General features: G+C 33.8%; 4 protein-coding genes across 8 annotated transcripts; 3 read left to right on the top strand and 1 right to left on the bottom strand.

Moving 5' to 3' along the window:
* The first annotated feature begins 83 nt into the window (after nucleotides 1-83).
* Nucleotides 84-1,572, top strand: LOC123889794. Its single transcript, XM_045939291.1, has 3 exons — nucleotides 84-423; nucleotides 513-654; nucleotides 1,311-1,572. Exons 1-3 carry the CDS (start codon nucleotides 125-127, stop codon nucleotides 1,386-1,388), a joined length of 519 nt encoding a protein of 172 aa, XP_045795247.1. The 5' UTR covers nucleotides 84-124; the 3' UTR covers nucleotides 1,389-1,572.
* A 1,610-nt stretch (nucleotides 1,573-3,182) lies between these two features.
* On the top strand, nucleotides 3,183-4,092 carry LOC123892500 (NADPH-dependent aldehyde reductase-like protein, chloroplastic). The gene has a single exon (XM_045942296.1). It carries the CDS (start codon nucleotides 3,322-3,324, stop codon nucleotides 4,090-4,092), a length of 771 nt encoding a protein of 256 aa, XP_045798252.1. The 5' UTR covers nucleotides 3,183-3,321.
* Nucleotides 4,093-6,825: 2,733 nt separating this feature from the next.
* LOC123889724 (RRP15-like protein) lies at nucleotides 6,826-12,911 on the top strand. Of its 5 annotated transcripts, none has more exons than XM_045939190.1 (9): nucleotides 6,826-7,058; nucleotides 8,298-8,831; nucleotides 8,914-9,015; nucleotides 9,137-9,218; nucleotides 9,347-9,366; nucleotides 9,488-9,548; nucleotides 11,703-11,773; nucleotides 12,364-12,474; nucleotides 12,548-12,911. In XM_045939190.1, the coding sequence occupies exons 2-9, from the start codon at nucleotides 8,319-8,321 to the stop codon at nucleotides 12,608-12,610; spliced, it is 1,023 nt and encodes a 340-aa protein (XP_045795146.1). In that variant the 5' UTR covers nucleotides 6,826-7,058; nucleotides 8,298-8,318; the 3' UTR covers nucleotides 12,611-12,911. The 5 variants fall into 5 exon arrangements, with proteins under 5 accessions (XP_045795146.1, XP_045795145.1, XP_045795142.1 ...); XM_045939189.1 differs by having other exon boundaries at nucleotides 6,902-7,044; XM_045939186.1 differs by having other exon boundaries at nucleotides 6,902-7,044; nucleotides 12,364-12,477.
* A 1,970-nt stretch (nucleotides 12,912-14,881) lies between these two features.
* On the bottom strand, nucleotides 14,882-16,433 carry LOC123889723. Its single transcript, XM_045939185.1, has one exon. The coding sequence runs from the start codon at nucleotides 15,980-15,982 to the stop codon at nucleotides 15,056-15,058; it is 927 nt and encodes a 308-aa protein (XP_045795141.1). The 5' UTR covers nucleotides 15,983-16,433; the 3' UTR covers nucleotides 14,882-15,055.
* Nucleotides 16,434-21,171: the final 4,738 nt, after the last annotated feature.

Below are 21,171 nucleotides of genomic sequence, written 5' to 3'. Positions count from 1 at the left end.
GACCATGGCGAAAGGGAGCGTACCTGCAAAAAGATATTTATTTATGATATTTATTTATCATTTTTTTTTAAGCAGATATTTATTTATCATTTAAAAAAATAAAAAGAAGTGAAGATAAAATAACATGACGACGGTCCCTCTGTTGGTGCTGCCGATTTCTCTCCTCCACCACCGTCAACCTTCTTCTTCTTCTTCTCCTCTAACTCTTCCACCACACTCTCACACCCATAATTTCCCTTATCCCATTTTCTCAAATTCTTCAAACAACAAAAAAACCATAGTGTTTGGTATCAATCCCAGTGACTCAAGACCAGACAATCCTCTCTTCTTGGATGAAAACAATGCTGTTGTCGATGACATGGATGGTTACCTCAATAACCTATCACTCGAATATGAATCTGTTTGGGACACCAAACCATCTTGGTATGTATGGTTCTTCATCATTTTCAATTTTCCATTTTTTTTGTTTTTCAATTAATTAATTACTAAAATATAGTTTATGTTTTGTTTAGGTGTCAGCCATGGACAATTACTTTAACAGGGGTTTCAATTGTTGCTATTAGTTGGTTAATTTTCCACTCTATTTTTGTTACTTCAGCTATATCATTACTCATATTTGCATGGTGGTACATCTTTCTATATTCTTATCCTAAGGTTGGTTTTGTTTGCTACTATCATTTAAAGCATTTTATTATTTTTGACCAATAATTAAGGCATCATAAGTGCTTTATGTGCTTAATTTGCCAGCAAAAAGCTGATGAGTATTTTTTGTTTTTGTTTTGACACTAAGTTGATGAGTATTATTAATAAGAAAAATGATAACGAGCGCCTAAGTAATCAATTACACTAGTACTGTACTAGTATCGATGTGGGACTCTTAGCTCTGATATTATCTTAGAATTGAGTGTTAGGTCTAACCCTACAAAATGGGCTTGTAAGGTGATGATTATAAACATATGTTCAGGCCATCTCGCAGCCGATGTGTGACTATTAAAAAATACAAAATTTATTTTTTTGGTTCCTTAATAAATGTCCTTAAGACAATCGTTGGCATAACCATGTATTTACAGATAGTTGTGAGTAGACAATTGAGTGTAGTGTTGTAATATAGACAGTAGTACTAGAGCATTGCATGTGACTCGTAGAGTGCCGGTCTCTATTAGTTGGAATCCGCCACCTTTGGATTTGGTGAAGCTGAACACGGATGGTGTGTGTGAATAAAAGTAGGTTGGTGTCTGGATGTGGGGGGATGATTTATGTAATTCATATTTATTAAGTTAAATTATACAACGTTTCTTGTTCACTGTCAGGCATATTCAGCGATGATTGCTGAGCGCAGAGAAAGGGTTACAGATGGTGTTGAGGACACATTTGGTCGTAGGAAGTAGCAGTGATTTGAATTATCCCACTCTTCAGTTCTGCTCATCTTTCTTTCTGTATGTCTCATAAGTTATCTCTACCTGTATTTTCATATTGTTAACACAACCGTAGCTGTTAAGGCCTTTGTTCACACTATTTCTGTAAATTAGCTTGGAGATCATATAATGAAGTGCAAGTCTTGACAACTAACAATTCTCTTCTACTCTGTGTACAAATATTGGACTTGGATTTGATGCCGTGGAAAAACACTGCTGCAACAAATCCAACTGCTAGATGAAGATTCAACTTTGTATTTAAAATCTAATTTGATTGCTGTCTTCACATTCTTGGGCGAGCACGAACCTGTTCTTTGGTTAGAACTTTTTTAGTTGCTCCTTTGATTTGGATGTGTGGAAATGAATATTTTTCTGTAAGAAACAAGTAGCACATATCTGTCATATATAAGACTCCCTGTTACACTCTCAACTCATACCAGGGTGGTCAGGGAAAGACTTAGACTACCGATACCGAGCCGGGGTTGGATCACATGATAGATATCCTATGGTTGGTTGGTCTCTATGCCCGCTTCACATCGTAGCATTAAGGGGGCAGTGCAATGAGGGAAATCAACTAGGAATACGATGTCTCACCATAAAATTAAGAGTGGAGGGGACTTCGACTGCCTTGTATTGGGTGAAGAGAAGGGGGTGCTAGGCTTAGTAGTGCTCGAACCTACAATATTACCGTTATGAGCGGACGTTTCAATTTTGTCACCGTGAAATTATGTTTTTGAAATTTGACTATACTAAATTGAAAAACATAATCTCCTCAATGCTCTCAACATAACAGTTGAAATTCACAGTTTTAAATCGGAGCCATTAATTATAGATTAGACGGTTCACTACTGACCACCGTGTTAGAAAAATCTCCACCGTTAGTGCACCATATACATCTCTTACGTATTATCTTCATCTCATGTCACCCACAATGTACAACCATATCAAGTATATATGTTTGCTCATAGACCACCAAAATAGCCGAGGGTGAATGTCTCTCATGTAACCCAAAATGTACAACTTAAATACCAAACCTCTGAGCCATTAATTATAGATTGGACGGTTCACTACTGACCACCGTTTTAGAAAAATCTCCACCGTTACTGCACCATATACATGTCTTACATATTATCTTCATCTCATGTCACCCACAATGTACAACCATATCAAGTATATATGTTCGCCACCAAAATAGCCGAGGGTGAGTGTCTCTCATGTAACCCACAATGTACAACTTAAATACCAAACCTCTGCCGCTCATTAATACTATTCTCTCCAGTCCTTAATATAAGAGACTTTATTTTTTTAGATTCATTAAGAATCTAATGTATCTAGTCTATAATATGGACAAAATACATTAGATTCTCAATGAATTTAAAAAGTAAAATATCTCTTATATTAAGGACAGGAGGAAGTATATAATAGTGCTCCATATACATGAGTTACATATTTATCCTTATGTTTTCTTCTCCAATCACCATCACTATTTCTCTATCTTCGTCTTTCTACATGCATCACTCCATGCAACGACACCATCTATGAAACAAAACCCAAAAACTAAGGACTGAAAAAAATCTCAAAGCTTCCAAAACCATCTTAACAATTTTGCAATCAATTTCAAATTAAAATAATATTATATCAATTATCTTGGTCCAAGTTGCAATCGTGCAAAATACTTTACCCCATATTGCATACTACGTACATACTAGTCTTCTTAATTATATCTCTCATGTATGAGTAAATGACACATGAGTTTACGTAATTTATCACCAAAAGTTCAAGACAGAGTCGCAATCGTCGGTTACCCCCATATTGTATACTACATACTAGTCTTCTTGCATCTTCTATTTAACTAATTAATTAGTATGATCATCAGATCCATCTAACATAATATTTATTCACCACCATGGCTACTTCACTACCGCTTCAAGACAGAGTCGCAATCGTCACCGGCTCCTCCCGCGGAATAGGCAAAGGCATCGCAATTCACCTAGCTTCACTCGGGGCAAAACTTGTCATCAACTACACCTCCAATTCAAACCTCGCTGACTTAGTCGCTGAGGAGATAAACGCCAACCAACCCACTCTACGAGCCATAACCATCCAAGCTGACATCTCTGATCCAGCCGGTGTGAAATATCTCTTCGACTCCGCCGAAGAAGCATTCTATTCTCCGGTTCACATCCTTGTCAATTCAGCCGGAGTTATCGCCTACGATTCACCTACCATAGCCAACATAACCGTTGAAAACTTCGATCGCATCATGAATGTGAATGCAAGAGGAGCATTTCTATGTGGAAAGGAATCGGCGAACAGGTTAAAGCGTTGCGGCGGAGGGAGAATTATATTTCTGTCAACTTCGTTGGTGGCGGCGTTAGAGCCAGGTCAGGGCGCGTACACTGCGGCGAAGGCGGGAGTGGAAGCGATGACGAAGATTCTAGCGAAGGAGCTGAAGGGGACAGGGATTACCGCAAATTGTGTGGCTCCTGGAGCTACTGCGGCGGGGATGTTTTTGGTAGGGAAGACAGAGGAGATGGTGAAGAAAATTGGAGAAGAAAATCCAATTGGTAGAATTGGTGAGAGCAAGGATATTTCCCATATTGTTGGATTTTTGGCTACTGATTCTGCTGAATGGGTTAATAGTCAAACTATTCGTGCAAACGGAGGTGTTGTTTAGTTTAAGAGTAGAGCATTCAACAATGTTAAAATTCATAGTAGAGGATTGTCATCTATTTAGATTTCATAAGATTCAAGATATTGGTCTCTATAGTTGTGCACAAAAGATATTTGATTTTAAAAAAATAAGCTCTTCTTTGTCTTTAAGTTATTCTTTATATTTTTCATTAAAAAAGTGTTGGTTTTGAGTTTTTTTTTTACCTAAAATTAGAAATCAGCCTCGTGCTGTTTTTTTTCTACGTTTTAATCTAATAAGTCGTTTATATATTTATTAGATTTTTCTTTTGTTTCATTTTGTGATTTTGTCTGTCGTCTCAATGCAGTGTTGCCTGATGTCCCGTCTTCATCAAGTGTTTGTCTGATTTTCCGTCTTCCTGTGATGCTTATTTATTTTTCCGTCTTATTATGATATTCATTTGATTCGGATTGACAAGTCAATTATGGTCAACTACTGATTCACATAGTAGCTAAGTTCGCCAATAATGCAAATCTAGAGGCATATATAAGTATTCCGGTCAATTTGATTTTATCGTAATATTTATATGCATGACTCCATGGGTACGTACCTTTTTGGATGTTGCGACCTTTTTTTATATTAATTCACATGTTTTTGTTTTTAGCGGTGTTGAATTTATACTTAGTAAATTTTATATTCTTATGTACTCTATCAATGAATATCTTTTTATTTTAATTATAAAAAATTGTTTTACATATGGTTAATTTTCATGTTTGTTTACCTCATTATAATAGTTTGTTTAGTAATCTGATCACTATTTTTAATAAAAATTCACTTTATTTTAGGTTGATTGAATATGTTTTTATTAAAATGGCGTGAGTTGTATGTAGCATATGTAAAAATTCACTTTATTTTAGTTTCATAATGTTTTTCATATAAGTCATACATGATGGTGTCAAGTTTGCAATTTTTAAAAAATATATTGAAGTTGCAAGGTTTTTTTTTATGGATTTAATTGATATGCACCGACGGTCTAAAATAATTTTATACTGTCGACTAATATCAACCATGTTTTTCGCCACATCACCACACTTCACCTGACTTTCTTGACATGACATGGCAAAATGATGGTTATTTATTGAACGATCGTGTAAAACTATTTTACACCGTCAATAAATATCAATTAAACTCTTTTTTTAATCCTGGTATCGATTTATAATGTTGGGGACCGATATAATATAATCAATATTTTTATGTTAATTTTTTTTTTATTGAAATATTATGTTTTTTTTTGTTTTACAATATTGACAATGAAGATCGAACCTAGGACCTCATGCATACTACCCAAATCCCTCCTGACTAAACTAAAAATTTATATTTTGTCCATAAGTCTTCAACCGGCAAAAAATGCTAAAATTGTTGTCATTTTGTCTATCTAACAAAAAAATAAAAAATATTCACATTTTAAATAAATTTTGTCTAGAAGTATGTTGTAATACCAAAAGAAGTATTTTTATATCGTCTTCAAGGGACTGATGCGATATTACTTAACTAAAGATATTTGTTTGCTAAAATTAAGAGAATAAAACAACGGTAAAAGTTGAGTAAATCGACATAGAGATTAAATTGGTGGGATTAGACTTAATTGACTCATTCATAAATATTTCTCTGACCAGTTATATAGGTTCTAACCTGTTATTAATATATTATCACGTGTCACTCTTCGTACGTTTCCGTCCCCATATAGCGACAATAAATCTATTATACCTATCAACCCCCGATCCCTCGGGTGATTAATCAATATGATAGCGTTAAAATCCAACACTTTGAGTGAATATTAAACCTAAATCTATTCCTAGAGTTTAGAATTTAATAGATATTATCCTAGTTCAAGATTCAAAGAGTATATTCCTGTAACAATTCAAATCCAAATATCAAAACAATAGAAACAAAGATAATATCAATATTGGTTAATAACTAAAACCATATATAACACCATGATCTAAAGAAATACATACTAATAGAGTAATTTACATCTAATACCAACAAAAGTGTCTTTAGCTACTCATTATCATGATAGCTTTGCACAAGTGAGAAGAAAAGAGATGAAATAACAACACCGGTTGATTCCTCAAACAGTTGGTGTGCATCGCACCTTTGTCTTCTTCCGTTTCTGATCTTCCTCTCGTCACTCACTCTCTCATGCTTTCATCTCTTCCGTCTCTGTTTCTATTGAGCGTGTCTAAATATGTTGAAAAGCTTCACAAGTTAGCCTTTTACATGCTCTCTAAACTTCACACTTAAGTTATCTAAGTGCTTGCAAGAAGGCGTATCTGGATAGATTTGGGGAGCATGCAATTCATTGTCGAGAGCTCTCAGGCTTCAAGCACATACATGACTTTGTTCAGAATGCCTTTTTTGATGTTTTTAAGCGCGCATGAGTATTTGTGAAAAAAGAGGCGCATGTGAACTTCTTGACTGAGTAGATTTATATTGATGGCAACTGATGTTCTAGTGTACGAGTGAGTAAGAGGAAAACATGTATGTGTGAACTTGACCCGAGTTTCCTCACTTGTGGGATTGACGACTGAGAATTTTATTGTAGGACATACGACCCTCAAAGTTGCTTCAAACAAAGTGGTCAATAATGAGAGAATGTGTTATAACTATTAACATGAGTTTATACTATTTTGCATTTGACACCGTTTAGTTTCCTAGCACAACAATTGTGGTGTCTCTTAGTATTTAAGAGTATTGGTTTTACTATCTAAAAAAATTAGCAGTGCCCATAAAATATGTACTTATAGTTATAATTAAAAGAAGAAAACAATTGATTAATTATTTAACTATTTTATTTTGTCAAAATCTGTTTTAATTTTTTAATAAAAAATAAAAATACCTCTCCCCTTGACCCAAAAAAGAACGGTTTCAACCCGCCGTCACTGCTCCGACGCACCCAATCGGACCTTAACAGTTATCACAAACTCTCTCTCAAAGGTTTCCACTCAAAGGTTCTTTTCCGCATCTCATAACCTTTCTTTTTCCCTTTCTTTATTTCTTCACCAACTTAATTTGGGACTGTTATCGTTTCCATGTTTTTTTGCTTTGATTAGATTTGTGAGTAGTTTCTCTTTCTTTGGTTATCTTATAGCAATTGTTTTTATATATTTTGATTTTATTGGAATGTGGACTGTGGAGTTCATACATGTTCATACTGCATACCACTTGTTTGTTAAAATGCCTTTGTTTGCTAGTTGGTTTTTGGAGGGTTTCGGAGGGTTGAGAGTTTTAAGGGGCTATGTCCATATTGAAGAATACGTAAGCTTACATATTCTTCAATGACCGTATCTCATATAGCTCTGTTTTTTTGTCGTCAGTCACTGAGGTTTTAAATCGCTGTTGCAATGTCCAAATGGCTGTCATGTCACCGTACTTGGTACTGTAAAGGATAGCAGTCAATTGTGGCTGGTGTAGCCACAACCGCAGCTGAGAAACATGAAAAACCCTGATGTAGTTTCCAAAATTGTTGCCATAGACATTTGTTTAAGACCTTGATTGTTATTAGAGCGCTTTTAGGGATACACGATCTTATATGCTTTGTTTGTGTGTTTTGATGTATAGTATCTTCATTCTTCACTATCTTGTCAACATGGATGTTGCCATCACGTGGCTCCTTGGGTCAGGGTCTGTTCAATTTGATTCTCCAATTATATAATTAAATTAGTGTTCTGGTGCTACTAATTTTCTCTAGCAACGGTGGTAAGTTGCAATTGATATGGAGTTGATTTGTGATTTACTATATAGTAGGAAAAATGAAATTTTATCAGCTCAAAATTTCTCTACCAACATAAACTTATCATAGAGGGGTAAGAATTGATCTTATATACATATTAATAAATAGTTAATTTTGTTAGTAAGATTGGTAAAGTTTGTAGTTGAGGTTTAGAGAAAAGCAAGGATAGTCTTTAATTAACATTAATTAATAAGTAAACGAAATAGCTTGCGTTGTTGAAAGTCATGTTACTAAAATAAGAATTCAATTATCAGTTAACAATTTCTGTTTCTTTTCCCTAAGTCTCTAATTCCCTGTTAAATCACGTCTCTATTGTCATGGGTTAGATATTTTCTTACAATTATGCATTGATCTGGTACTTTTGGAAAGAGTTGTTCATTTTCTGTTAATACTTTGAAAATCATCATTTTATATAGTTGCTCAGCTCATGCCATGTCTTCATGTGTGACATATACAGGTTGAATTATAAAACAATTCAATGGCTGAAGAAACGCAAGTGGTTGAACCTGGAAGAGGTCTGGGGAAGAGGAAGTTTGGTAAGATCCAAGGCCGTAAAAAGTCAAGTAAGAAACAAAAAGTTATGCAGCCACCTCATGGACAGAAGAAAGTTAAAATCAACCAAAAAATGAAGAAACTTTACAACAAGAGGGCACGAGAATATAATTCTGACGATGATGAAGATGAGACAACTGCGCCTGCTACTATGAGGAAGACTAGAGGTGTGGCATCTATGAAGACTAGAGGTGTAGCATCTATCACCAAAATAAAGCATGAGGAGGAGGAGGAAGAAATAGAAAGTGAAGAGCTATCTGAAGATGAAGGAGCAGCAGGAGGACAAAGAACACAGAAGAAAGTTAATTTCTCTGAGGATGAAGGAGAAGATGATGATGATGAAATTCAGCCAGGAATTACTAAATTCTCCGAAGGTTGTAAAGCATTCAAGATGGCCTTCAAGAATATTATAAAGAAGAGTGTTTCTGATGACTTGTTGGTAAGTCATGCGATCTTACAACATGCTAATGTTTATTTGAGAATTAGAAAATTGGTATTCTAAAACTTGGATAACTCTATAGGGTCCAGTATTATCAGCACACAAGAATCTTGTTATAGAAAAGCTTGCGGAAGAGGAGGCAGAGCGCAAGGTTAAGGGAGAGGCAAAAAAGGAAAAGCTGCTGGTAATTTGAAATTTTAAGTTGACTGTGATTTTAATGATATGTGCATCTCCAATTTTTGTAACCCAAGATATTTTCTATATTGTAATCAGTCTGACAAGTTCTATCTTATTGCTTGTTACAGATAGCTGAAAAGGGACATGTCACGCCTGCTAATTATTTGGACTCACATGAAAAGTTTCTAATTAGTGTAGCGACAAAAGGAGGTAAATGAGATGCTTTTTCCCTTAAATCAATAATGGTATATGGCTTCTTTATTTTTATTTGTGACTTACATTTCCTCTTACTGATGTGACCGTTGCTGTGAACATGGACTACTTCCGATTTCTTTCAGTTGTCAAGTTGTTCAATGCTGTAAGTTTTGTCTTAACATTTAACCAAAATTTGTTTCCTCCTAATTTTCATCCTCTCTTCTTTGTTGCGTTGTATCTTTATCATATTATTAAATCGAAGGTTTTGTGCATACCTGTTGCAGGTCAACAAGGCACAAGTTGCTCAGAAAGGGCTGGACCCCTCAAAGAATAGGGATGCAAAAGGTAAGTTGTTTTATGCAAGACATTAGGAAGATTCTAGTTAGTAGTTCACTTGCAGGATAACTGAATCAAGTAAAGAAAGAGAAATCTCATTTGGGGGATTAATTGTTTCAGTTTATATGTTATACTGGGAAATTTAACACAATTATTTTGGTCAAACAAGCTCAATTTTTATTCATTTTGTCAATGTTATCAAATAGAAGTTCAATAGCGCTATAGCGTAGCGAATTTTGAAGAATCCACTAAGAAAACCGCAATGCTGTGTCCCTGTTTCTCTATTAGGGCCTTCGGCCATAGCAGTTGTAACATCAATAGTGAAAAAGAGAATTTCATGTTTGATTAATAATAGAGCTTGTGTCAGCGTGTGAGCTGTACATGACCTATTTTTAAGATAGAAAACTGAAGAGTCAGAATATTAGCACTCCTATGATCACCCTAATACGTAAAGCCGTAAAGCTCTCAATATGTAAGTCATGCTCTGCCTCATTTTCTTTCAACACATCTTCCTCCTCCACCTCCAGCGAAGAGGATAAACCTTTCAATTCAATTTTTTTAGAGGCAGCTTGTGAGCTACACATGAGCACCTGACCTATTTTTAACCCTCAATGCACTTCTTTTTTTGCAGCATATCATTGTTTTTCATATAATTAATTTCTTTAAACCGCTATGCTACTTCTGCTATTTTCCTGCAATGCTATGTCCACTATTCCACATAGCAGATTTTTTTTTGGTTTACAATAGAGCCAATGAGGATCGAACCTAGGACTTCATGCATACTACCCAAACCCCTCACCACTAGACTTCCACTATTTTCCACAATCCTTATTGATAACTCTTAGAAATGAGTATTGGACCTAACTCATCCTTACAAAACCGGCTTGTAAGGTGAGGATTGCCTCTAGTATATAAACACTTAGTCAAGCCATCTCTCAACCGATGTGGGACTTCTTAACACACCCCCTCGCGTCCAGCGCTATTGGGCTTGGTACGCGGATATAAATGGTAGGTGGCCCGATATCGGGTGGCCCAACGGATCTTGGAGAGGCTCTGATACCATCTTAGAAATGAGTATTGGACCTAACTCATCCTTACAAAACCGGCTTGTAAGGTGAGGATTGCCTCTAGTATATAAACACTTAGTCAAGCCATCTCTCAACCGATGTGGGACTTCTTAACAATAACACTATTGAAGCACGGACAACGGACACAACATGGACACTGACATGTCAACACCGATAATAATCTAAGAAAATGTCATGATTCAATGTAGTCTTATGTGTTGGTGTCGAGCACCGATGTGTGTCCAACATTGGGACACGCCTAAACCAAGTAGTGTTCGTACTTCATAGGATAACACTGATTTTTGTTCACGACGGGGACGGAGCCACGTTGGTCACAATGGGGGCTCATGCCTGCACTATTTTTTAGAAGCAAATTTTTCTAGTAGTATACTACTACTATTTGATATTGCACACCCAAGAGAAATTGTATAAGCTGCTCCATTAATCCACTTACATAGTATAATTAGTTGTTACATTATCTTTGAATGTATCAAAATGGTAAACATATTCATAAATATTTTTATTATTAGTTATTTTGATCATCAAGACTGTTTTTATGTAATTCATTTAGTCATCAAATGTAGTTTTTATTGATCAGTTTAATCCATAAAATTACTAATAATAGGGACACTAAAGATATATTTGCAATTTCGATACATTTAGAATTTATAGTGGCAACGTCTCACACATTTTGAGACTAAAATGGTTGTTTGACCAAAGAAAAAAGAAACAAATCACACAAGTATAGTAACGATAATTGATATTACTTCCTCCAATTTTAAATATAAGCAAAATTTAAATTTTATTTGATCTAGTGCCTCCTCTATTAAAAATTTCTGGCTCCGTCACTGGTTCACGATATCACGCTCTAAGTATGAGAGGAAAAAGTTAACCATTAATCTATTTTTGTTTATAATTGTTGAAAAATAAGAGGGGTTGGGACATGAGACCATGCTCCCCCTAATTTAACCATCCCTGCTAGAGTTCTCTGTTTCACTTTTTCTTTTGTTCATACCTATCTGTGCTATCTTTGTGGTTCCTAATATATTCAAAATGTGTGCCTAATTCTAACTATTTGATTTGTGGGTGCTATCAGAGTTAAAAAAGCGCACCAAAGAAGCCTTTTATTCAGAATTAGGGAGGCCAGCAGTTGGCACATCTGCAAAGGTGATTGTTACAATTCGTTCTCTTTCAGTCAGTTTTTCATTGCTAGTCATTTTTTTTGACAATTTGATAATTTGAAACACTGATTTAAATTATGGTTTGAGTTAGAACTGATCTGCCCTATGTGTCTGCTCAATTCTGTTGAAGAATATGTACCACGTTGCATGGAACAAGGAGAACCAAAATGTACATAAGTGAATGCTCAAGTCCAAATTATTTACTATACTTAGATTTGAGCATTTCTAACTTATATACACTTTGGTAGTTTATGCTCTCTGAATTAGTTTGATATGAAACACTTGATATATTATTATTTTTATTAGGTCTTCTACTTCAAAATTATTCTATTTTATCTGATCTGACAAATTGTCAAACTGATTAAACTTTCAACTGGTGGCTTCAATGTTTGGTGATTTTAGTACCCATTGCATTCATTGAAGGAGCAAAAGTATATGTAAAGATGTTATAGATCTAAACTACTACGTTTAGTACAATTCTAATTTTCTTTCTATAAACTGCTATAATTGTTTCTTGAATGAGATAGCCTCGAATTGTTGCTTAATTATCAATTTGCTTGGATTTTGGATATGCAGGCCAATACAAGCACAAGCAAGGGAGAAGATGAACAACCTTCTTGGGCTCCATTACGAGATAATTATATGCTGACAAATTCAAGAATAAAGGATTGGGACAAAAACATGCCAGTAAGTATCTTTTGAAGTTACTTTTATGCTATAATCCAGCTACCTTGCACTCATCTTGTTCGCTTAACTGCAGGGTAAAAATGAATCAGATGATATGGAAAACATTTCTGAAGAAAGCAGTTCCGATGAAGATTAAGGTTTTGAAGCTTGAGAAAGCAGCATTGAGGTGTTTCTAGTGGTACAATCAGTTAGATTTTGAATATTGTATTCATTGATTTGTGTTCATTTTGTTAGTAATACATCACCGATTTTGAATGCGTTCACTGAACTGAATTTACTGAACAATGTGAACATGATGAACAAAGTTTCATTATCTTTATTTTCCAATTGTATTAGGAATAGGATTATCTATCAAGGCCTTTGTTCACAATATTTCTGTAAATTAGCTTGGATATCATACAATGAACCGCAAGTCTTGGAAACTAACAATTCTCTTCCCCTCTATGTACAAATATTGTACTTGGATTTGATGACGTGGTAAAACACTGCTGCAACAAATCCAACTGCTAGATGAAGATTCGACGACTCATATTTCAAGTTTGTATTTAAAATCTATTGATTGAGTCAAAATATAAGTCGTTCAATCTTCTCTAACAGCTGCTGAGATGTGTTGACTATGCAGCGATTGTGGGGTTTGGCAACCACACAACATTTTGATCCATAAATATTTGACATTGTCTTTGCATTCTTGGGCGAGCACGAACCTGTGCTTCGGTTTGAACTTTGTTAATTGTTCCTTGGATTTGGATTTGTGGAAATGAATATTTTTCTGTAATAAATTAGTAGTAGCACATATCTGTCATAAAAGCTTTTGCGCGGGAAAGGCAGCCTGCCTTTGGCTCATCTGCAGCCGTCTAATCAATCGTGTGTTCCAAATCATGACACGTGTCAACGTTTTTAAAAAATTGAAAAACTGATCCAAAACGCCAGATTGCAACCCGTCCTCCTCCAACAACACATGACTGCGGTACTACTTCTCCTCCATTGTCTGGCGAACCTCGTCTTACTGTTTCTCTGTCGTTGTCCCAATCCCCGCTGTATTGTTTCTCTGTCTTCATCGGATTCTTTCTCAACTTGTTTCACGTCGCCGCAAACGTATGAAATTTGGTGGGTTGAAGATCTGGATTTTATTTGTTGGTGGTCGGAATCGACGGAGCGGCGGTGGTGTTACATGGAGGTAGTGGGTGGCGCCATATATGGAAGTTAGAGGAGCTTTGTAATGGAAGCATCAGAATCAACGAAGAAGAAGAAGAAGTGTGGTGGTGTCTTAGTTTCTGAATTTTTTCATTTATTTATTCTTTTCTGATTTTTTAATTAAAATGACATGCAGCATAATCTGGAGTGTCAGATTAATCTGATGGCTGTGGTTAGGCCAAAGGCAGGCTGCCTTTCCCTTCACAAAGTCATGCAATCCTTCTCCAGCATACTCATACAGATATGTGGTGCATGTCCAGAGTTTAGAAGAGAGAATTTAAAAAAGGGATCACACAGAATAAAAGTTAATACTAAAAGTGAAAGAAGTAGGAAACTTTCAAAGCATAGATAGCATTAACGTGCTAAAAGGGTTAGAAACAGTTAAACAATTTATTGCAGAGTCCACCATTATGATTGTTCAGTGTCACGCCATCAATAGAGTGCAAAACAAAATCATTTCCAAGCATTTTCATTTTTCCATGCATTGCTGTATTGAGGGAAAATTGTTGAAATTTATTGACAACTGAGTCCCCTCCAAACAAACTCTGTAGATTTTTATTTTTCAATCATGATATTAAGTCTTTTTATAATTAGAGTTTTTTGTACAAAATAGTTAGAATTTCTGTCAAAGACAACTAAGCCTCTGTTTATTTCCGCGGTGGAGTTGTGCGATTGAACCTAAACTAGGATTTCTGGCTTCTTAAAATCAGTGGTACCAAATTGGGAGTGCGAGAAATACAAAACGCCAAACCAAACATGCTCTAAATACTTAACTATGAACTACTAGAACATAAGTGAACAAAATCTGTTTTGTGCCTTAACTTCCCTGGCATGAATAGAAGAAAGAAAGGCTCTCCAAACTTTTGAGAAAAAGTTGATTAAAACTTCAAAATGTTCTTTCAGATTGTGAAAGTGAAACAATCAGCAAGAATTTCAGTCTTGTTCAAAGTCAAATATCATACTATTAATTTTGGAGTGATTGATTAGTGAAAATGAAAATAGAAAACAAACATCAGAAACTTGTTCTTAAAGAAGTTTGCACTTAAAGTTAACTCCAATCCGAATTGAAATCAAATCCAAGGACTCTGCGGCGGTTGCAATTGCAGAGGATCCAAACACATATCTAATAACCAATTTCTGCATAAGCAGGTTCTAAAAATTCCTGCAGAAGCAGATTCTATAATTCATAAAATGCAAACAGAAGATGTGCTAATAGAAAAGGCTAATTTAGAGCTTGAATATATATATATGCAATATAATCAAAGAGAAGAAAAATGGGAAGTATTTAGCAGTTTCATATAATCTGATCACATAATTGTTGAAAACTGTATCTTGCAATCAAATATCACTTCATTACTCAATAATAAGATTCAGCTCTTGTATCTAACTACTCATTTTTCCAAGCATACAAAATGAGAGAAAATCCAAGACCTTGCAACTGAGAATCTCTAAACTGCTGAGAATAAGCCCAAGTCAGAAGAGAAGGATCAGAAACAGATTGACCAGACCACAACTTATCAGCTGAAACACAGGTTTGAAACATGAAAACTGCATTTCCAGTAGCATTTCCAAACAGCCAATTATGAACATCCCAAAACACTTCAACTGGTAAACCATCCACCAAAATAGTTTGATTACCGCGAAACTTCCACTTCAATTGCTTCACCTGCATCATTATCTTGCTATCAATTCTAATCACAAGACAAGGTTCATTAGTCCCAACAAGTGTATCACACTCAATTCTCACATCATGTACTTTACCCTTGTCACAAAATTGAGCTTTTGCACAGTAAAATTTCTTCCCAAAAATATGTTCTCTTTTTGCAATAAAAATTGCATCAGAATTATAAACACCAACATTGTTGTCACTATCAATCTTCTTACATGCTTCCTTTTTCAGATCTCCTAAAAGTAACACAATCTTTTTGTTGAACACAACAACTAAATAATACCCTTCCAAAGGTTCTGGTCCAGAACCAAATTTAGCATAACTCAAATCCCAAAGTATAACAATTTTACTAGATTCAACTTCTAAATTCTTACACCCTTTTCTTTTTGAAAACAACCATGGCTTTATATCAAACTTACATAAACAATGATTACCCAATTCATCAATTCCAACACTTAAGCCTTGGCCCATCAAATTTTTTGTCCATGAAACTGTAATCAAACATGAACGACCTCTTAATTTACATTGATAGATACAAGTAACAACATTTTGTGGTCCTCTTATGGTACTTGATGATGATGATGAAGAAGATGAATCTGCAACCTGAACACCATTTTCTCCAAAACAAGAAGGAAACTCCTTCATGACAGAATCAGCAAAAAAATTCAAACTTTTTCTTAAAAATCTGATCTTTATCAGTTTTTCTGATGAAAAAAAGTGATTTTGATCATACACAAAGAAGGGTCTTGGTTTTGGTGAGTCCCAAAAGAAACCATGGATGAAATTCTTCAATAACAGCTAAAAAAGACTTCATTTTTTTTTCATTTGATTCTGTATTATTCTGTTTGGAATGAGATGTTTGAAGAAAATATTGATAGAGAAAGAAAAAAAGTGAGATTTGCTTTTGCTGTCAATTATATGATGAGATTGATAAAGTAATAAAGAAATGAAAAAATGTGTAATTTGAAAATTTGTTAAAAAGAGAAGTTGCTTTTAGCACATGGGGTAGCAAAGAAAAGTTAAGGAATGGATAAAGTTAAGAGAATGGATGAAATTGGTGTAAGCATGAGAATGGCAATTGGGTATGGATTTGATTTTGTTGCATAAAAGATATAAAATGATGTTTGTTTTATACATAGTTCACCTTAGCTGTCTATGTTTTTTTTCCGCTTAAATCAGATATCTTCTGTGCTCAACTGATAGAGACTAATCATTCGAGTTTTATATGATTCAAATGAGCGGTAAACTCTTTCTACGAGTTTTAATACTGTAGCATATCTAAGTTAGAGATCAAACTTAAAATCTTTTGATTAACCTATCAGAAATTCACATCTTTTCATTTAAATGTTCTTTGATTATGTTTTTTTTTTTTATTACAAGAGAAATGAAATGATGCAAACAAAATTATGAAGATTTATAATTATGTATCCGATGAGAGGAGACATAGTGGTAAAAATTGTTGAAAATAACTACAATAAGATGATTAAAATTCATCAAAGTAACGTAATATTTAAGAGTAATGTTGGATGAACATAACAGCATGTCATGTTAGTATGAAACTGGTATAATGGAGTATGAAAAAAACAAGTCGAATGATAGAAATTCAACAGATTATAAATTATATTTATATGTTTTAAACAGTGTTGTCAATATTAAGTTAATCACTAGGACGGTGTAATGTATAGGGCTAGAACAAATTTGTAAGTGATAGTGAAATTGACTTTTAACAAAACATGTGTATACAAAATATTCCTCAGTGCTGTTATAATTATTGTTTTTAAGAAACTAAATGAATCCACATAAATTGACATCAGAGAGAATCAAATCTAAAAAATTATTCTTCCTTAATTAATTACCTTATGAAATTTAAGAGGTTAAAACCGCATTTAACCATATATATATTCTAATTGACATCACTTGTAGCATTGTACATCAAACCTCAACCATCTCTTTTGAGTTTTGATATTTATTAGTCTTCTTGCAAGAAAGACAGAGAAAAAGATTGAAGTTTATTTGTCTTCTTTTTAGAATCAACGATGGTTCCTTTTTCTTTGAGTAGTTCCTCTTTTAGATATGCTACAAGAATTTAAAAAGGAAGATCAAAACAAAAATCTTCAATCTATTTTTTTAACAAATTTGTCAAAAAACATTAACAACTTTTTTAAAGTCTTCATCTATTTTTTTTCAAGGTTTATTTAGCCTTCAACAATTTAGCTAATTCAAAATCAGAGATGAAAATGTTATTTGAGAATTAGACATGAATCTTCAGATTCACGGTTTTTCAATCACAACAGCACAACATGACATCTAACCCCTAAATGTGGCTTTTTTCAATAATTGTGTTTAAGACAATCAAAGTTAAATTTGACCATAGTTATAACGTATAACTAACTATCTAGTTACTTATCTAGTGATCAAAAAAGTAACTATCTAGCTGTGTATGCAAATTGATTCAGCTAGTAATGTTTGTTCATGTTATGTAAAGACGTGAGTTCAATTTTCGCTTAAGATACTATTATTACTGGATACTAATAATTAAGTATTTTTTTAGATAATAATTAAGTATTTATTTTTACATCTTTTAAATTTTTATACTTACTCTGAATCTTAAGTACTAATTAGCATCAAAATTCAACTCACCTAATTTTTTTAAAGATTACTATCTTTTTAATCAATTTTAAGTAGCTTTTGCCCCTAGAATTTCAATAAACCACATTTTTTTTTTATATTTGGAAAAAGTAAACCATGGTTGTTTGATGAAGAAATTGATCGCATATTAATTTGAAACTGACTTTAAGGGATTATGATTACATGCAGTTAAGTTTCCATGCAGTTTCATATGATATCAACTGTTGATTTAAGATTGGATAGTCAATCTGAAGATGTTTTTGGCGACATTCCAAGCTTGCACGCTCTTTTGAGTCAATTGTTGGGTCGCTCATTACGTATTTCCGGTATTTACGGCACACATCAATTCTAGATTCTCATTGACAACGGTAGTACTCATAATTTTATTAACCCGATGTTGGTGGAACGTTTAGGGTTGGAGATGACACCATGCCCACGCTTTAGGGTCGCTACCGATTGTGGTTTGTCACTCCTATGCCAGTATTGTTGTGCGTCTGTCGCTTTAAAATTGCAAGGTATCACTGTATAGTCAAATATATAATAAAATGATCTCAATCATCGATTTAAATCGAACGATTGAGAGCTGTAACTCTGACTTTTAAGGGCAATTTTGATCTACATTAGAGAAAAATAATGGGTAGAGTGAGTTCCATCACATGTAATGACACTTGGCAAATTGAGAAATTGCAGGCCGCTTGACCATCATGTTCAAAAATTAATTTCATGACATAATTGATCATCTTTGCTTTCAACTAAACCAGGAATTAGGTGCCCCACCAAGGGACATATATATTTTAGACGGGCCAACTGCTTAGGACTTTAGGACACTGTTTGACCAATTATGCATTTTTTTCTTCCTTGTAAATAATTGAAGGTTGTTAGTAGATAATAATTTTGAATTAATGTTCTCACTTGTATTTGATTTTCTTGATTCTAACTAAAAACTTAGCTTTTATATTTTGATTTACTCATTTGCTTTGTTTTTATTGATTCAATTTTGTATAAATAAAAGATTAAGTACTCACAATAATGTTAGAGCAAACCTCAAGGTTTATGTTTGGTTTTATGGTGAAAAAAAATTGATTTTGAATGAATTAATTTTATAAAATTAGTTCATCTGAAAAGTGAATTGAACATTAAAGTTGAATCTAAAATTCAATCTAAAATTAGAAGTTACAATTTATAACTTCAAATATAATCAATTTTATAGACAAACTCAAATCTACTTTAGAAGGAACCGAACACATTAAAAGTTACATCTCTAAAATTAATTTTGATCTCTTAACATACATTCAAAATATGTTTACGGAGGCATTCTTGTGTATTAAGAGTTAGATCCTCATCAATTGAACCAATTTTTTTTTCCTTAACAGTTGAAAATGTACTATGAGAAATTACTGTAACTAAACTTAATGGATAAGTTATAGTTTTTGTCTCATCATGTTGTTGGTTGAATAAAGTCAAAACTCATGTATGGTAGATAACTATATACAGTTACAGTGCATAGCATATGTATTATGTACGTATGTCTAGTTCATAAATAGATAGCTACAAAGAAAGAGAAATGATATATCAACACAAATTCTAGACACAAATCAAATAAATATACATTTTTTTTTATTTTTTAAATAATATAATATTTTTTTATAGATTTGCGTGCACACTCATTTTCTCTTGTATTTATACGTTGTCAAATACGTGTTGATCAAATTTGTGTTTAAATTGGAATGAGTCCGGTGGCTTAGTTTAGTTATAGTGAATAGAGAATGGAAAATGGACACAAAATATTAATGAGCAAAAGAGTAGGGTCACTCTAGACTTGCCACACAACTGCATGAATCTGATTCCCAGGCCAATATTGCACTCACAATATTATGTGAAAGATAAGTTACAAGACACATTGACAAGGCATGAGAGTGAGACACCAATCAATACCCACTTTTTCTTACTATTTAATTGTCAAAAAGATCAAGATTTTTTTTTTTAAATAATAATAAATGAATAACAAGAATCACTCGATAGGACCCTGAGCTATCCGAGGACGGATCCGGATTGCATGCGATTGTTACCCATAAACATATGTAGTCAGTAAAACCAGAGCTATTCAATACCAAAAAAAAAACAGAACTATTCAATTAAGATCGTACAGTTATTAATTTAAGATAAAAAAAATTATATTTTAGAATATTAAAACTGAGTTAAAATCTAAACCGTCTGATATTAATCGGACGACTCTAATTTGACAGCTGTAATTTGACTACACATAAATTGGCGGGATTGAATCCATTTCCAGCTGCGGACCCATTGAAATTCAAAATTGAGTGAATATCCAATAAAGAAATTTGGTATAGTCATTTAAATTCCGCATTCACATAATTATCATATTAACAATTGTTGGATTGGAATCAAGAACAAATAATACACATTTTAGAAATTGAGGTTTTAATTAAGGTTGAAAGTTTGTACTATCTGATATCAATCCAACGGTCACCAACATGATAACTTAATGTGAGATTTTAACAAGGCCCTAAAATTCAAATTAACTTTAGGAAAAAATTGTAAAAGGAACCAACAAATATAGAAGTGGTGTGGAATCATTAAAAGAGATGGAATAATGGCAAAGACTATAAGACAAAACATTGCTTGAAAATTTAGGTTAATTATATTCCTTCTACAGTGCCAATAGTGAAAAAGGTTTGGAATTTTGCTTAACTTTTGGCTTGCTGTCAGGCCCCTACCTTAAATGGTAATATAAAAGCATCTACATACTTATAATCAATTGCTATTAGCAACAATGATGGATTTTATGCGATTTGTTGGATTGAATGGATTTGAGAATTGAAAATTGATGTTGAGATTTTTGATCAAGCCTAGCCTTCCCATGTGATGAAAAGTTACAAGTCATTGGGTCACTTGTCAAAACAAATTTATACAAGGTCGTATAAATACACAAACATATCATGTTAGAGGAGGATACAAAATTGACTTAGCCTATTGGACTGGGCAATGGGCTTAAAGGCAAAATCAAACTAGCCCAATTAATATGAGAAAGGAAACAGGCCCAAAACAATTAAATTCTAAACGTCCATTTGGCGATATAAGGCCTGGGCGAGGTAGGCAACGAAGGATAACGCCCATAAGACGGATTTACACACGATAACAAAATATCTTCATCCTTCCCTTCCTTAGCGATTAACTTGGGAATG

Source organism: Trifolium pratense, linkage group LG6 (genome assembly GCF_020283565.1).
Source record: "Trifolium pratense cultivar HEN17-A07 linkage group LG6, ARS_RC_1.1, whole genome shotgun sequence".
Classification (NCBI taxonomy): Eukaryota; Viridiplantae; Streptophyta; class Magnoliopsida; order Fabales; family Fabaceae; genus Trifolium; species Trifolium pratense.
Note: the sequence above shows the minus strand (reverse complement) of the source record. Positions and strands in the feature narration are given on the sequence as shown.

Coding starts and splice junctions, on each gene's coding strand:
- LOC123889794 (XM_045939291.1), top strand. CDS start 125: ATGACGACGGTCCCTCTGTTGGTGCTGCCGATTTCTCTCCTCCACCAC. Junction 424..512: donor TGGGACACCAAACCATCTTG/GTATGTATGGTT, acceptor TGTTTTGTTTAG/GTGTCAGCCATGGACAATTA. Junction 655..1,310: donor TTCTATATTCTTATCCTAAG/GTTGGTTTTGTT, acceptor GTTCACTGTCAG/GCATATTCAGCGATGATTGC.
- LOC123892500 (XM_045942296.1), top strand. CDS start 3,322: ATGGCTACTTCACTACCGCTTCAAGACAGAGTCGCAATCGTCACCGGC.
- LOC123889724 (XM_045939186.1), top strand. CDS start 8,319: ATGGCTGAAGAAACGCAAGTGGTTGAACCTGGAAGAGGTCTGGGGAAG. Junction 8,832..8,913: donor GTGTTTCTGATGACTTGTTG/GTAAGTCATGCG, acceptor ATAACTCTATAG/GGTCCAGTATTATCAGCACA. Junction 9,367..9,487: donor TTGTCAAGTTGTTCAATGCT/GTAAGTTTTGTC, acceptor TACCTGTTGCAG/GTCAACAAGGCACAAGTTGC.
- LOC123889723 (XM_045939185.1), bottom strand. CDS start 15,982: ATGAAGGAGTTTCCTTCTTGTTTTGGAGAAAATGGTGTTCAGGTTGCA.